The sequence below is a fragment of the Neolamprologus multifasciatus genome, chromosome 19 (assembly GCF_963576455.1).
Source record: "Neolamprologus multifasciatus chromosome 19, fNeoMul1.2, whole genome shotgun sequence".
NCBI classification, from domain to species: domain Eukaryota; kingdom Metazoa; phylum Chordata; class Actinopteri; order Cichliformes; family Cichlidae; genus Neolamprologus; species Neolamprologus multifasciatus.
The window spans coordinates 6,414,745-6,432,114 of NC_140457.1; the positions used below are offsets into that span (position 1 = coordinate 6,414,745).

The 17,370-nt window shown below is 40.7% G+C and overlaps 3 protein-coding genes across 7 annotated transcripts in view; 2 read left to right on the forward strand and 1 right to left on the reverse strand.

Annotated features, from left to right (window-relative positions):
* The window catches only part of rock2a (rho-associated, coiled-coil containing protein kinase 2a), a 41,933-nt gene extending 34,553 nt beyond the window's left edge, over positions 1-7,380 (forward strand). The window contains exons 27-33 of one of the 5 annotated variants that reach the window (XM_085143595.1): positions 625-695; positions 781-869; positions 1,779-1,857; positions 1,965-2,232; positions 2,353-2,566; positions 3,568-3,712; positions 4,965-7,380. In XM_085143595.1, coding sequence (XP_084999721.1) covers positions 625-695; positions 781-869; positions 1,779-1,857; positions 1,965-2,232; positions 2,353-2,566; positions 3,568-3,631 — 785 coding nt within the window. In that variant the 3' untranslated portion in view covers positions 3,632-3,712; positions 4,965-7,380. Of the gene's footprint in view, positions 1-624; positions 696-780; positions 870-1,778; positions 1,858-1,964; positions 2,233-2,352; positions 2,567-3,405; positions 3,548-3,567; positions 3,713-4,964 lie in introns of those variants that run through there. The other 4 variants (XM_085143594.1, XM_085143596.1, XM_085143597.1 and 1 more) reach the window with 4 other exon arrangements.
* On the reverse strand, positions 6,469-17,366 carry slc66a3 (solute carrier family 66 member 3). The gene is made up of 7 exons (XM_085143610.1): positions 17,109-17,366; positions 13,608-13,690; positions 13,120-13,189; positions 12,950-13,007; positions 12,470-12,590; positions 9,671-9,712; positions 6,469-8,705 (listed from the first exon to the last, which is right to left on the reverse strand). Exons 1-7 carry the CDS (start codon positions 17,255-17,257, stop codon positions 8,605-8,607), a joined length of 624 nt encoding a protein of 207 aa, XP_084999736.1. The 5' UTR covers positions 17,258-17,366; the 3' UTR covers positions 6,469-8,604.
* LOC146495854 (CAP-Gly domain-containing linker protein 4) overlaps positions 8,700-17,370 on the forward strand; it is a 73,070-nt gene continuing 64,399 nt past the window's right edge. The window contains exon 1 of the mRNA XM_085143606.1: positions 8,700-8,819. The gene's annotated coding sequence lies outside the window, so the exon portion shown is untranslated. The remainder of the gene's footprint in view (positions 8,820-17,370) is intronic.

Genomic DNA, 17,370 nt, shown 5'->3' on the forward strand with positions numbered 1-17,370 from the left:
TCACAATGAACTCACCCAAAACTCTGGCTGATTGGGACCCACACCCAGTTTCACACCTTGGCTCAGGCGATTAGAGGATCATCAGGGGGTCCTTTTGTCCCTCTGTGGGGGGAAACTCCCACTAGGTTTATATCTGGGACTCTCCACCATTTGACCTTAGAACTGAAGAAGCTTCTCTGATGAGAGGTGAAACGTCTTCAAGCAACTTAAGAAGTCCAGACGCTTTTCTTTGCAAGCTCCTTTGACTACAATGACCTGGATGACTGAGAACCTTCACAGACATTAGTGTGTTATGCACAGATTAATGACGATTGGTGATTTGATCCCTTGGCTGCTCCAGCGCGCATGCCAAAGCATCCTTCGGCAAGATACTGAACCCTGAGTTGTTCTCGAATACTTTCATCAGAGTGTGAATGTGTGTGGAGGTTGGATACAAATCACTTAGATGTAGAAAAAAGAGAATGGGGGAATGAGGCGTGTTCTATAAAGTGCTTAAATGCTCAAGTAGAGCATTTTTATAAAGGTGCATAATGTCTGACTACAATATTTCACTTTAATGTGATGTGATTTTGTTGATTTCTTCAAACCAAACCATAATAATCTGAGTTCTCTTTCTGCCCTCAGAAATGAGGCTCGAGGGCTGGCTGTCTCTCCCCGTCAGAAACAATACCAAGAAGTTTGGATGGGAGAGAAAGGTAGGACTAAACCATTGAGACTGCTTTGACCCTGCAAAACAGCGCGTGACCCTTTCTTCTTACCACCTCTGTCCTGTCAATGCAGTACGTTGTAGTAAGTAGCAAGAAGATTCTTTTCTACAACAGCGAGCAAGACAAAGAGCAGTCCATCCCCAACATGGTGCTCGATATAGAGTGAGTATGACACCCGAAGGCACCTCTGCAAAGAAAACCGCTCAGTTTGTATTAACTTCAATTCAATTCAATTCAATTTTATTTATATAGCGCCAAATCACAACAAATGTCGCCTCAAGGCGCTTCATAGATACAGAGAAAAGCCCAACAATCATATGACCCCCTATGAGCAAGCACTTTGGCGACAGTGGGAAGGAAAAACTCCCTTTTAACAGGAAGAAACCTCCGGCAGAACCAGGCTCAGGGAGGGGCGGCCATCTGCTGCGACCGGTTGGGGTGAGAGAAGGAAGACAGGATAAAGACATGCTGTGGAAGAGAGACAGAGATTAATAACAGATACGATTCAATACAGAGAGGTCAGTTAATACATAGTGAGTGAGAAAGGTGACTGGAAAGGAAAAACTCAATGCATCATGGGAATCCCCCGGCAGCCTACATCTATTGCAGCATAACTAAGGGAGGATTCAGGGTCACCTGGTCCAGCCCTAACTATATGCTTTAGCAAAAAGGAAGGTTTTAAGCCTAATCTTAAAAGTAGAGATAGTGTCTGTTTCCTGAATCCAAACTGGAAGCTGGTTCCACAGAAGAGGGGCCTGAAAACTGAAGGCTCTCCCTCCCATTCTACTTTTAAATACTCTAGGAACAACAAGTAGGCCTGCAGAGCGAGAGCGAAGTGCTCTAATAGGGTGATATGGTACTACAAGGTCATTAAGATAAGATGGGGCCTGATTATTTAAGACCTTGTATGTGAGGAGCAGGATTTTGAATTCAATTCTGGATTTAACAGGAAGCCAATGAAGGGAAGCCAAAACAGGAGAAATATGCTCTCTCTTTCTAGTCCCTGTCAGTACTCTTGCTTAACACGTTCTATGCTTTAAACAGAAAATAACACTCCTTTCTGTCACACAGTAAACTCTTCCATGTGAGACCTGTTACTCAGACAGATGTATATCGAGCTGACTCCAAAGAAATTCCCAGGATATTCCAGGTCTGCCCTAGCTCTACTGAAAATGTTCTGTTTCTTTGAGCATGTTGATTGTTTAAAGAGTTGTTGAAGGCTGAAAAAGTTAGATATGTCCTCTTTCCGCTCTCCAGATTCTTTATGCCAATGAAGGTGAAAGCAAAAAGGAGCCAGAGTTTCCCGTGGAGCCGCATCCCATTGGAGAAAAGTCCAATTACGTCTGCCACAAAGGCCACGAGTTCATTCCCACCCTCTACCACTTCCCCACCAACTGTGAGGCGTGCACAAAGCCACTGTGGAACATGTTCAAGCCGCCGCCTGCTCTGGAGTGCCGGCGCTGCCACATCAAGTGCCACAAGGACCACATGGACAAGAAGGAGGAGATCATCGCCCCCTGTAAAGGTAGGACGCTCCTGTTGTTTCTATAAAAGCTGTGTTTCGATCTTACTTACAATTGGTGGGTTTTTTAAATGTTTGTGAATTGGAGTGTTACTGAACATTTCTCTTCTCTTCTACCACCAGTGAACTACGACATTTCTACAGCCAAGAACCTGCTCCTGCTCGCCGTGTCCCAGGAGGAGCAGCAGAAGTGGGTGAGCCGGTTGGTCAAGAAGATTCCCAAAAAGCCTCCGCACCCAGAACAGTTCGCGCGCTCCTCACCGCGGACCTCCATGAAGGTTCAGCCCAGCCAGTCCATGAGGAGGCCCAGTCGACAGCTCCCCACCAGCAAGAGCAGGTAGACTAAAAAGCTGATTTTATGTAATAGACACCTATAGGTGTGATTTTGGATTCATCTATGTTAGCTACGACAGTTAAAGTGGTGTGCAGGAGGTAAACAAATAACAGTTTGTGGATCTGCAGGCAAGATTTCTAATGATTTGAGGTACATACAGTGTGAGTGGAGTGACCGATATAATGCAGGCTGACTAAAAAACCTCAAAACTGAAATTTTTGTGTATTTGATTAACATACCAAATCCAGAAAGTTTAATATTTATTTATAGTATTTAGTATATATTCTGCATTTTGAGTGTTGTGTGTCACAATGATGTAAATTAATATTAGTTTCTCCATAATGGCCTGCTGACTGACCACAAAAAACTATACCTGAGTTAAACTAATTAAATTTCACCTGCAAAGTGATATCTTCAGGCAACTCTTGCTTTAAAATCACTGACTGAAAGTCCCTTTCTGACCACTTATAATAAAGTGCCTTCAGTGCACTCTACATCCCATCCACTCTTGTCAAAACAGCACGTCAAGTGCACAGGCTACAAATGCAACTTCAACAAGCAATCTTAAAAAAGCGACTGATGATCTCGAAGGAGAAAAATTAGCGTATTGATTATTCAGCTTTGGTAAGAGCTCTTTTTAAGGTGTATTGAGGTTAACTTGTGAAGCTTTGTTCTTTATGTACAATGCGTGTCCTGCAGAAGTTGAGGAACTGTTTTCATTGTCTGTCCTGGTCCAGTCCAGTTCGATGTCTCAGGATTTGCCCTCATACAACCCCACAGAACAGACTTGAGTTGTGTGCAGTAACGATTACACGGCCATGAAAACTAATCTCCCCTTTCAGATTGGAGGACTCCAGTCTCCAGGACTGGCACTGGGCGTTGGATGATATAGATGATGACTGTTCCTCTATACATTTCTGATCACCACATTTGGTAACACTGTGTGTAATGTGTGCTGTGCAGTGACTGCCATTTAAAAAAACCTTAAAAATGTCTGACCTCAGCCCTCGCAGGTCAAATGGCTTCAAAATAAAGCGAGAAGATTCCAGCAGTACCTGGTACAAATGACAGCTCCTTCCTTCTCCTCCTCCTCCTTGTTCTTCTTTTGACCAGATGTTTCCCTGTAAACATCTCAACTTCTCAGTGTGTGTATGTTTGTTTGTTTTGGGTGTCACTCTGAGGTGGTGCAGGTGGTGAATATACTCTGTATTATGGACCTTGAGCCACGTAGTTTGGGTGGATTTGCTCTTCTAAGAGTTGGGATCACTTGGGCACTGGGTGTTTTGAACTGGACAAAAATAAATTGACACATAAACTCAGGAGAATAAGTTCTCAGGTTTATCTGAAGTTGCCCTTTCTCACACAACAAGAGATAAGACGACTTTTTCTCAGCGAGGCAGCACTCGGCTGCAAATCGCTTGAACAATTCGCTGCTGTATTCCCGCGCAAACTTTAGATTATTTAATGTTGATCTGTCCTCAGACTGTGAATAAAATATGATGACCTGAGAAGCGAAGCCAATCTTGGAACCACATCAGCTAGCCTGCCGATTTGGCCTCTTGGGATTTTGGACAATTTGTTGGGATGTCCGGTTTAGTTAGAAGAAATCCAAGCCAAGATTTTTAATTTCTCATGTTCCAGGCAGTGTCTACAAATGCAGATAAACTGGAATGAACTGAAATTAATTTGGAGCAAACCTCTTTTGCTCTCCACACAGGCTGTGCAGTGGACGACAGTAAGAAACCAAAAGGTTTTCAGGAGCAAAATCATGCAGATGCTCTTCATAGAAATTAATTCAGAATTGACTTGCAGTCTGTCTCATGGCCAGCAGAGAAAATTACTAAGGCTCACACGAACACCTCAATCAGCACTTTTTTTTCGGTGAACTTATGGATCAAATCAGTGGTTTTATTTATTACAGCATGTTACTCAAGCTAGTTAAATATACTGGTTTAGGGTAAGACACCCTTAAATCATAAAATGTATAAAGAAAATAATAATAATAAAATTTAAAAAAAACAAGATGCAATGGCTGAAATGTTCTGCTTGGTGGCTATTTCCATCTTTTATATACAGTCTGTGGACATAGGACTTGCTTAAAATCCAAAGTAGGATCATTGTATATCTTGGTAGGACTAATGCATGCTTAGCCAGTTTGTTTACTACAAAGACTTTTAAATCATTTGAGTTTTTTGCTGAGATAAAATAAATGTAGGGTAACGATTAAAAATGCAGCTTCTTACATTCGGTCTGAAAATCAGCCAGGTCCTTGATTTGGTAATTGTATGAAATAATGCCTTCGCTGTTCCATTCAAATCGCAGCCCAATCTTTTAATCTTCCTGACATCTCGCTGCATATTTGCTGAGATTAACTCGCGTCTGTTTCTCTCTCTCCCTCCAGTTAACCTTGCCTGGGAGTGTGGTGCATCGACGAGGTGGCGGGAAGAGTTTCTTCCTAAATCAAAGACTCTATACAAAGCTCCGTTTGCAGATCAGCACACTGGACTGGTTTCTCCACCGCTCACTCCACCCTGTCCCGTTTCAGCCTGCGAGAGTTACCAAGTCTGGCGTTTTCCATTTTTATTCAGCTTGTTTCCAAGCCACTTAGCAAGCTCACCTCAGCATCTGACGGCTTTACAGCAAGCTGGGCGTCTCATAAACATATAACCCAAGTCCTCTCCTGGGTCCTTGGCGAGAGCACTTGTGCAGCTCTTGGATGCTGGAGTAGCTTGTTCGGCTCCCACACAATGGAGGATAGCTCTTATGAGCCTGACCAAGGCTGACAAGAACAGGGGAACACTTACCTTAACAGTTCTCTCCAGGACACTGTCTGATTGAAGCAGCCAGCAGGAAACCTCCTCTACACCACCTTTGAGGATTCTCATGGCCAAAAAATAAAAAAGACAATCTTTTCTATTTAACGATTGTGAACAATTTGAAGGGTTTAATGGGGGAACACTACACTCAAAAGAGTCTGTATTTTTGTTGGCTTATGGTGTCTGTACTTTCAAACTCTTTAACATGATTGCAGCTTCTTGCTTTTCACAGCTCTGCTTTCAGGTGCGTGTCCATGGGGAATCTTGAATAAGGTACTTAGGAACCAAATGAGCTGTGACTTCACGGAAAGTCATTAAGGCAGCAAATGAAGCCCAGCTTCCTCTCGGATATGAGCAAATAATTCTCCGAGTGCCTCTTATTCAGATTTCTGACTCATGCACACGCTGAATCATGGGTTTGACGTCAAACGACTACAAAGGGAACAGAATCCTGCTCGAAATGGCATTAGATTAAGACATGAAGTCCTCACGATTCCCATAATCTCTGCAAACCTGCACTGTCAGTTCTGAGGGTTAATGTTTACTGAATTCAAAGGGGTGCACCGTTAATGCTTTCTGATCCGAGCTCGGCTCCTTCTGTTGTTTTTGAATGTACATCTGGGCTTCACCAGAGACGACACACAGGCATTGTATTATCCAAGTATACTTGACTGAAGCCGCGCCTTTCATCACAAACTACTCTGAGTGAACTTGCATGCGTTTGCTTTTTCACCCACATGCCTAGTCATTTTTAGTCAGTACCAAAAGTGAAAATGAGGGAAGTTAACCAATAAGAAGCCGAAATAATGAAGGTATCCAATCATATCCTGAACCCATGAGTGGAAATACTGAGCAGCACTATTCCATTGAAGTTTTTTCTAAAAGTGTTTGTCCTTATTTTTGTATTAAAGGAAACCAAACTCTGAGTTTGGGCACATTGTCGTATGTATGTGACTTAGTTAGCAGGTGGAGAGTAAACTGAGTGTGTGTGTGTGTGTGTGTGTGTGTGTGAGTGTGTATGTGCACTCTCCTTTAACCAAGAAGCATGTTTTATACATATAAATATACACAGTATATATTTTACATGCCATACAGTGCACATTATATTATTTATACAGCCTTGTCCACTTTGTATTTAAGGGCTCTACATCCAGATTGCATGTTTGCTATCAAACAGCTCTATGATAATAACCACTTCAACAATAAAGACATGGATGTGCCTTCTGGTTTTGGATCATTTTTCTGTTTTAAAAATGTTAGACGTTGTCATTCTGCAGAGGTGTACAACCACGGTGAACCAAAAGTGCCAAAATAAAAATGTGCCACAAAAAATATTAAATAGTGAGCAGTTTTGTATAATAAATATAAATTGTGACAAATTGATATTTTTGATTTTATTCCACTGCTTTTTTTAGGCATATGGAATCCTCCGTATTCTGATATTGAGTCCCACACAAGCTGTCAGTCATACTCAAACTACTGAAACACGAAAGAGAAACACATTAAATAATACCGAAGTCTAAAAAAGAAAATTCTTGGCCTTCAGACAATAATTCTGAGTGCTACAGTGACGGACGGGAGAGGCAAAAAGAAAATTCTTTGTGGCCGAGCTGCCATTCCCGATCACTTCTGCTTTGTCATGACGCCACTAACTGTGGAAATTTAGTAACAAGGAAATTTCACATCTGGACTTGTTGCACAGGTGTCATCCTGTCAAGGTACCACACCTAGGTACTTGATTTTATACACATGTAGAAGTGATAGGAACACCTGGATTCAATGATTTGGATGGGTGAGTGAATACCTTTGGCAGTAAGAAACAGTTTTAAATGGCTCTATAAAGTATTATCACTTTAACCTTCCGATTACACTATTTTTCTTGAAGGATGTGTCAGAGGTCAAATTTGATACTTTAAATCTTTACACAGTACTTTCTGTATGTTGCAAAAAATGACCACAGTAATAAGAATCATAAGTTTTAAGTTCTAAGGGTTTTTTTTTTTTTTAGATCAGTTTTCTAACAATGAATCACTGAGTTGACCTCGGTGAGAATAGGCCAAATTTCAATGGATTAACATGACACCAGTGACCTGGTTCCTTACATTCTCGTACCATGACAGCTCATCTGTTCTTTCTCTTTTAAATGAGACATTGAGTCTTAATGGGACTACCTGCATAAATGAAGGTTAAATCAAATCAAATCTGTCCAAATATTTTTTTCAGAACTCTGCAGGTTCTTGTAGATGTTATCCCCTAATGTTTACGCTGGCCTTTTGATTAAGTGTCGCTGAGCTGGCAAGTTTGTTCATTTTCCTTGTGTCTCTGGTTTAGTTTGGTGTATCTGGGTAATGATGGCCTCCATTCATCTTTTACTGGCGCACAATATAAATATAATATATACATATATAAATATATCCCCTGCAAGTTTACCAGTTGCAATCGACTCCAGGTGTTTTATCTCCTTAATCTGTCATGGAATAATGAGGGAACAAGTCTCACCTGGGCATGGAACTGCTCGTTAGCTAGCTGTCCAATTAATTTTGAGCCTCTGAGAGGACCTTGAATACAAATGGCCTGAATACCCAAACAGTCTCTGCAATACTTTTGTTAAACCATATTGATTAAAACTGAAAGTCTGCACTTCAGTCAAATCTTGTTTGATTTGAAATCCACTGTGGTGGTGTCACAATCACAAGATCTGTCTTTGTCCAGAAACATGGTGAGTTACAATAAAGCAAATTAAATCACATCAATCTGAGATTGAATTTGTGGCCTATTTCATGCAATGTTTTGTTTTGAATTTTGGCAGTGTTGAGCTCCCATACTCAACTTTTTATTTTAAATTAAATGACCTCACTGTAAAAAGGTAGAATTTGGTTTATTGAAACAGTTCAGAAAATAACTTTACATATACAAAAGCTTTTCCAAAACAATTTACCCGGAGTAGGATCGTTTCACATATACGTGGGGTTTGTGCTGTCGTGTCTAACAATAGATTTCTTTCACAGACAGTATGGCAAAGCATTGGTCTCTGTTCCTATCAACAGAGTTTTACAAACTGGAATGTTATTCAAACAAATGTGTGGCTTTAACAGGGAAGACAAACTATATAAAAATCATCTCTCTGCTGATAGAACTCTTGTTACCCATCATTTTCGTTTTACAGTATTGGTTGTGCCTAAAGTGACCCAGTCGTCTTTGATCTGCAGAATCCAGCTTAAAAAATTAGTCTTTCTTCTTGGAGCTGCTGCCGCGTCTCTGATAGTAGAGCACAGTGAGCAACACCCACAGGTTCAGCAGGGTCATCGCTATGAACCGCACCAGAACTGTGGCAAAGAGAAAAGATGATCAGAAACACGGAAGCTGACAGCGACGTCTCTGAATCACACAAGGACAGCAGAGCTGGAGTTACAAATGGTGACTACTCGGGGATACTCCAGGTAAAAGATGCCTGAAATCCTTTGGTCTTATAAGAAACTGTAGGTTTTTGCTGATGTGTAAATTTGTATGACAGTCCTGTTACTGACGTTCATTATTGTAAAGAAGCAGCCCTTTAGACCTGCCAGTTTAATTAATTATGACTGAAAGTTAGCCATTAATACTAACCAGACTCCGGTTCTCCAACAAAATGGAAATAATTGAATCATTTGCCTCACCCTATCCTTAGCATCCTCCTCTGTCACACCAGCCCTCCTCGTGTCCTGCTCCACTACATCCACAAACCTTCCCTTTTCCCTCCTGCCTGGCAGCTCCACATTCAAAATCCTTTGTATAGTACATCCACAATCCCTGCTCTGCACACGTCCAAACCATCTCTCTCTGATATTCTCATTTCTAATCCTGTCCATTCTGGTCTCTGCCAATGAAAATCTTACCATCTCCAGCTCCACCTCCTGTCTTTTTGCCAGTGCCACCATCTTCAAACCATACATCATAGCAGGTCTCACTAATGCTTTGTAAACCCCCACTTTTACTCTTGCTGAAATATAGAAGTATGATGCATTGATAGATTACTGAACGGGCCCGGGTGGCCTCATCCGCGCTAACGTCCCTTTTTGTTCTAAAGCAGTCTAATCTAAACGAATTCGACTGCTAAGTATAAAACAAAGTCACTATTCACTTCCTTGTGGTTTTATTTATTTAGGATATTTCCCAGAGAAGAGCACAAAAAAATGCTCGTTTGAAATCTACGATGGTTACTTAGAAAACAAATCATTTTCCCTTGAAGTGTTCATTAAAAATTCTGGGATGCAACACCTCCCACAGTCGTTAGTAATTCAGACCGACTTACCCTGCACGTCTCCAGTTGTCACCGTGGTGGTGTAAATCCGAGCTGAAACAAAGAGGAAGCAGAGTTAATGACATCCCTGTTACCCGACAGAGCGTCTGATCATTCATTAATGAAGCATTGGATTGCTCATTTATTACATTGGGGGCTGAATAAACACTACCATGCATATTCATGAAACGAAAGAGTAGACTTGTTACTTTAGGGAGGGGGATTTATGTGAACTGATAAAAGTGCTTAACAGGATTCAGTTTGACAGCGATAGGACTGCAGTATGAAAAGTAGCAACAGTATCCTTGGCACCTTTTCATGCCGCAGTTTGTTACAATTTTTGATAATCACACCGTATTTGCTTTTTTAGCTGCGTACAGAAACAAGTTTAAGTGATCTACTGAATATGGACTCAGGGCTCAGCTTTAATTTGAGGAGTTAAATTTAAAGTGATACCAGTTGTTTTCTACCTTTAATTTTAAAATGCAACTCACTGGGTTTTGATTAGGTGATCGACTCGCCTACTATAGAATATTCCACTTCCTTAACTTTCAGATCCCCTCGAGGTGATTTTGCAGTAAGTCTTTGCTGCATTTGTATGAATCTGAGCAGTTTATCCCCATGAACAGCGGTTATTAGGGGTGCAACGATACACAAAATTCACGGTTCGGTTCGATACTTGGTGTCAGGGTTCGATATTTTTTCGATACAAAAAATGTTCATGCTTTTAATTTGTCATTTATTAAACTTATAAATATATATTTTAAACTCAAAAGTACAGTTTTTAAATTTAATGTTGCTGAAACAACAAAGTAATAAAAATAAATATCTATCTGATCGAGAAATCACTCATCTTTGGAAAAGAGTTTATTACAGAGAAATGGCTCTTTCCAAAATAAAAGTTATACTATACGCTTCTTCTGGGCTATATTCTCAGCAGCATATTAAACATATCAGGTCCCCATAAGGAGAATCATGTGCTAACGGCTGTCTAAATGACTCGGGTAAAGTTTGTAGCATGCGTGCTTGTTGTTTTTGTCTGCTTCCACTTGTCTTTGCACTAGGATGATGTCGGTGTAAATGTGCAGTCATATTCGCTGTGTTCCCACTAGTGCTGTCAGCGTTAATCTCGTTGAAATGACGTTAATGCCACAACACCGCAAATCTCCGTTAACGAGCTACTGCGGATCGCCCACTGGGTGGGGCTGGACGGTGTCAACACGTTAACAGCTAACTGCCTAACGCACTAGGTCCCACCAATGTAATTGAGCATTGCGTGGCACATCCGACATACTGTTTTACTTTTGTCCATGACGTGCTTACCTTCAGGGTCATACGTCACACGAAAACCAAAATAGTTCCAAACGCCAGATCTGAATGAGGGTGGGGGAGGTTCAATTGCCATGTTGCAAGGAGAGCAAACTTCTGTCTAGCTAGCTTGCCCTGCGCCAGTGTTGCCAACTCCTCAGTAAGGAAACTCGCTATTGGCTGTCCTAAAAGTTGCTAGAAGTCGCTAAATGACGTCATCACCTAATTTGCATAATTGGTCATGCTAATGTAATTGTAATCTATGTTGTTGGAGAGAGAAATAACATCGCGAAAGACACATAAAGTGAGTAAAAAACGTCCTAAATGCATTTAGAATTTATTTAGAACTACAAATTAAATATATTTTAGCAATTATTGTTTTTTTAATTCCAACCCTGCTCCTTTACCCGGATTTGGACCGGCAAAAGTGACCCGAAATAGGCACTCTGGTGGAGTTACTTTGTGTGTGTGTGTTTTAAGTAGTTTTAAACCTTGTGATCCACAAAACAGCATAAGAGTAAAAGAATAAAAGAAGAACTGACTGCGTTACAGCACCCGCTGCTTCTTGAGAGTAAAAGCGATATGCGCTTTCACGTCTTTTTTTTTTAGCGACTTTTTTTCTACAAAAAGTCGCTAGGGGGTCTGAAAACTCGCTAAATATAGCGACAAAGTCGCTAAGTTGGCAACACTGCCCTGCGCTCAGTGAATCTGCGTTCGACTACTCCGCTGCACTGTCGAGCGCAGATCCACTGAGCGCTCAACACAGACAGCATCGTCAGAAGGAAAGTTGATAAAATAAATTAAAAATTTTGTATTGTTCATATGCGTACTGAACCGAAAGCACTGTATCGAACAGATTATTGTTGCACCCCTAGCGGTTATGTAACATTTTTACAGATTTGGATTATGAAACCTCCACATTTCTTTTCACAAGTTGACCTTTATCAATCAAAAGTCTTCTCTTGACATGACCTTTGTGAAGGGTTTCTTCTTAATCATGGAAAGGATCCTGGGATCATACACCAACATAAACTGTGTACATCCAGGTTGTAGGGCTCACTAGCATGCTCAATTTTCCTCTCAAATCAGCATTAATGTGTTCTTGCTATCTTTTGCTTGTATTTGGCTTCCAAATAAAATTAGCAGTAGATCTTTTAATTCCTAAAGTTATTATAATTTCAAAATAATTTGTGAAGAAATTGCTGAGACTTCTCCACAAAGACTACTGAATTACTTTTTAACACATAACTTTAATGTATTATGAATGAATGGTAAAATGCTCAAACTTCACCTTAAAGTTTTTATTTTAAACTAAGTTATAATACTACAACTTCAATGTCGTTTGGTACACAGCTAAAAAAAATATACATATTTTTTAAAAACTGTGCCAGTGACGGCTACGGACTTAAATGTATATCTAATTATTGATCTATTAATGCAGGACAGTGGGGAATGCAACAACAACAAAAAACACAGCGAACACTGTTGGCTGGTTAAACTCACCCATACATGTGTAGGTAGCTAGAGCCCAGGAGAGGGCGCTAACCTGCCTGCCGTCCTTTGACCTCCACAGGCATTGCAGCTGGGCAAACTTACTGGCTGCACTAATAAATGTGCACAGGCTCTGAGAGGAGAAGGAGGTCAGATGTCATGTGATAACAAGCTGAACATTGAGCTGAATTTCAAAAAGTTTCAAACACTTTCTGCCGCTTCGGTCAAACTTTAAGAGGAAAGGATGTGGAGGGTTCGCTGCTCTCACCTATTTAAATGCAAAACGCCCTGAGACATGTTCATCTCATTAACCAACCGGGCCATTTGGCATTTATAAGGTCTGGGTGAGAAACACCAGGTGAAATGAGGTCTGTATAAGTTTCTTCTCGAAGCTCCACCTCATTGCCCCTGACTGATGACATGCCATCTCTTTGCTGACTCTGTCTCTCACGCACACACTGACTTATGATTGATTTTAAACAGGTTTATTACCATAGCCAAATCTACGATCCACTTCTCCAGAGTCAGGAGCCTCCAGCCTCCCACAAACCTGAGCACAAGTACGTTAAGGCAGGGGGACACAAAAGTCTAATGGGTCATTGATTTCTGCGCAAATTGAACGAGCACGTTCACATCGATTGGTGCGATAAGTGAAAGGATACACCACGGCGTAGATGAGGCTCTGCCGCAGGCTGCCGTTGTAGTGAAGAATCAGGAGGAGGAGGATGACATCTGAGGACACACGGCGGGTTATAACTCGCACCATTTACACCTCTGTTTGATTTCCATTTCAAGGGCTGCTGATATTTGCAGATGCTTCAGAGTGTATTCAGACTCCTTCCATTTTTTCCAACTTTATTTTGCCCATCTCTCTACCCTTAATTACACTTAATGAAAAGTCTTAATTTCCTCCACCACTGCCACAGGCATGAAGTTGCCAATCATATGTGCAGCTTTACTAAACAAGATACATTAATATGACTGAGCTCCTTTTGAATGATCTCAATAGACAGACTACAGAGAGCAACGCGAGGCATTTATGACTCTGAATGATAAACTAATTAAGGAATCTGGATCTAAAATGAGGTTAAAAAAGACACTTGTGGAGATAATTATAAGCAGAGGAAATTTATGTAACAGCATAACTTACCTTGAGCAATGAGGATGGGATATTCCAAGTAGGTTGGCGGTGGGTAGTCGTAGTACATCTGATATGTTACAAAAACAATGAACCTGTAAAGCATATAGTGTCACGTTATTAAACTGGAGGTGTTTTGTTATATTCAGTACTGATTAAAATGAGAAACAATGCTCGGGGACAAACGAGCCAAAGAATCAGTGGCTGCTTAAAGCTTGATGTTGTGGGAAGGGATTCACACGGGGAGTCAACAAGCAGTTTCTGAGCCAAGCGGCGGCATGATGATCAGTTCATTCACTCTTTTATGGGAGCAGCTCGACTCGGTGTGCTCAGCAAACATGATGAATCAACAGTGGTAACCTTCAGCAGGAGAAGGTCTGCAAGTAGTCTATAGAGGACTGAACTGACTGCAATCAAACCGTAAAGAAATCAAGATGCCATTAAATGTGCCAATAGTTGTTTGTTTGTTTTTAAAAAATCAAATGAACTAATATATAATTTGCTTCTATATTTAGCTCCCTTTATGTCGATTAATTTTCCTTTTTGTTTATCAGTGTATTATTTTTTCCCATTCAAGCATTTTTTCCTTTGCTTTTCCCCCTAAACATCTATTATTCCATTTTCCTTTTCTGATTTTTCATCTCTGCTAAATTATGCAAATGTACTTGCAGATTGCAGTGGTTAGAAATGCATAAAGGAACGTAAAAAGACAAACAGAAATGTTTGCAGAGATAAATGAAGGGGAAATGAAATGGAAATAAATACAATGTCAGGGCTCATGAATGCAAAGATGGGGTGAGGAGCAAGTTAAGGCAGTTTAGGAGTCTGACTTGGAAGACTTGGATTTTATAGGTAAAGAAAGAGAGCCCGGTGTAGACCCAGGAGAGAGATTACAGCTGTCAGTTGGCTGAGGACCACACTGGCATCACCTCCTAACTAGGTAGAGGGAGGTTTGAACTCCTCTGCTTAGACTGTTGCTCTTACAGCCCAGACAGGCAGCACAAAAGCAGATGGATGTGCTGAATACATCAAAAATTTAAAAAGAAAGCAAATGAACTGAGATATTCATGCAAAGACAAGTAAATAAAAAAGCAAGTAAAAGCATCTCAATTCATGTCTCATTTTATAAAATACATTTATACATACAGTTTACATTTGGGGCATTTGATGACATAATCCATTTTTACTTCTGCACTAATGAGTTTGTTTTGATTCTGGCAGGTTTGAGCCTCCCAGCCGTGTTATGCAAGCCACCGTACAGCTGCATGCATGTGCACACAGAGATTCCCACAATGTTAAATAAACAGTATAACACAATAACATCCTATAGTGAAATCAATAGCAGATTAACCTATCCACTCTCAGGCTTTATTGTGTTGGGACTTTTTTTTTTGTTCCTAGGCAGAGGTAGTGATCAATAAAGCCAACTGCCAGTTAATATAATCTAGAATAGAGCTATTTAATATTGGCGTGTGTGGAAATATTTTTCCACTAGTGACAAAACCATTCATGCCGAATGACGAGTGCTTTTCTTTGCTGCTTTGTAGCCATGCTGTGTAGATATAACTACATAAACGTCTTCACTGTTTCAGCGTGGCATGCACAGTGACAGCAAGCTAACGCTTACCAAAACAGTGGGGACATTTCAGACAGTGCAGCCACTGCCAGGCACCGAGGAGAGAGAGAAATTATGCAGACTTACAGACACGGTCTTTATCCCTCCTGCTCCAACAGTGAAGGTAACCACAACACTTCCTGTTCAATGCATAAGAAGCACTTCAAGCTCTAATCTGCTGCACTGATTCAACAGCAGACTGCACAGAGCTTCACACAGAGCCGGCCGAGGCCGACTCTAACCCCGTTTTTAATCATTTAACCAAAATCTTCAGCTGTGCAAAGAAAGCACAGTTGTTCAGTGTTGAGCCTTCGCAGCAGGATTATTTTTTTCATTTTAAGGTACTGTAGCTTTTCAGCTGTTAGGAACACAATCTCTTTGTGTCCTATTTAAATTTTAATCTGTAAGAAATACTCATTTCTTTTATCAAAGTGAAAGTGGTATTTATGCCAAAATGTATTGCTATACATCAGCGATTCTGTAGGAGTTTTAGGTTTTAGGATGGGGTGTCAAACCTGTTCTCCATGAGCTGCCCAAAGGATCCAGTCTGACCCCCTGGATGGCTTTAGTCACTCAACTTTTATAATGAAATGCACTGCTAATCCTGCAATCTGGATACTATACAGGAGTAATACATCTATATAAATGGAAATACAGAGTACTATTATATTGGAGTATAACTTGTGTGTTTGGTTCCAAAACCTTATCATCTGAAGGCAGTTTTGGTCTTTAGCAGACTTACTGTGAGCAGTACAGTTGAATCCACACAAAACAGAAATATTGTTAAAATGCTAAAATATGTCTTAAAAGCTCTCAGTCCGTCTCTCCATAGATAAAACATGGACAAAAGTACATAAAGTTTAACTATGGTGAAATGTGTTGACTGCAATGCTGAGGATGTTACATGATAACTGTTTTCATGAACCATTTTCAGGATGCTACTGAGGCCTAATGTTACAGAATTTTTAAAACTGTAATGTGTTAGCTAATGGAGAGCACTTTGTCTGCAACAGTTTGAGGATGTGTTGGAGTAAGAAAAAAAATGCAGAATTGTCATATTCATGAAGTCCTGAAAGGTGCTGTTTAGATTAGTTAAAGAATGCAGGCAGTTTTGGTGACCTCTTAGGCAGCTTTTCCTCTAATACCATCAGACTGACTACAAAGAAGGTGGTCCTGGCTTTGCACCTCCTGGTCAGCTGGAGCCTTTAGGGATGAAGTTTGCACTTTTTCTCTGTACCTGCATGGGTTCCTTCCGCAGTCCAAAGAAATGCAAGTAAGACAGCACTGTGTTATACTGAAAGTAAATGCAGGGTAGGTATTGCCCATACTGATACTTATGACGTATAAAGGCAGCTTGTGTTGGGGAGAGCAGTGTCATGATTTATGATCAATCATCAATTTGAAAATTATGTACACATCTCAATGAGCAATAAAAATCAGTCCTATCACGCTAGTATCGAGTCAATACCAATACCAGCGACTCTATCACCTGTACTGTAGGGTTACGCGGTGATTGTAACATTCTGACTTACTGGTAACATTCAACGTTGTTAGAATGTTACCAGTAAGGTGGTAACTTCTAAACATCGTTTATCCAGCCTTTAAGAAGAAAGAATTTTGGTAACAAAGACAACACCAGAGCTTTTAGTGCTGAGCGTCTCGCAGCGTTTTCAGAAGAAGCATTTGTAGCTGCTCTCTGACAGGATGAGTCCGCCTTTACTGCTGAACACCAACCACAAGTGAGGAAGAGGAAGACGTCCCATCATCACAGCAGCTTAAAGTTACTAAGTTACATCGATACTTGCACACGTGAACAGATTATGTAACAAAATTTAAGAGCAAGAAACAAAAAAATAAAAAAATAAAAAAAACATCCCAGAAGCGGGACAGCAGCCTACCCGATCAGCTCCAGCAGAAGGCTGTTGAGGCTCACTCCGGTCGTAGATTTCGCTTGCATCAGTACAAAGATCTGCGGGAACTTGAGCACCATGCACACAAACAGTGTGCTGAAATTCGCGATGTGCAACAACGTGTCGACCTGCTGCATGTTGTAAAGAGAGGGATTACAAAATGTAAACTTTAGATTGACAGATCTATGCTAATTTATATCAAAAACGACCCGCAGGACCCTGCTGCTCTGCCTCCACAATCAGACCGCTC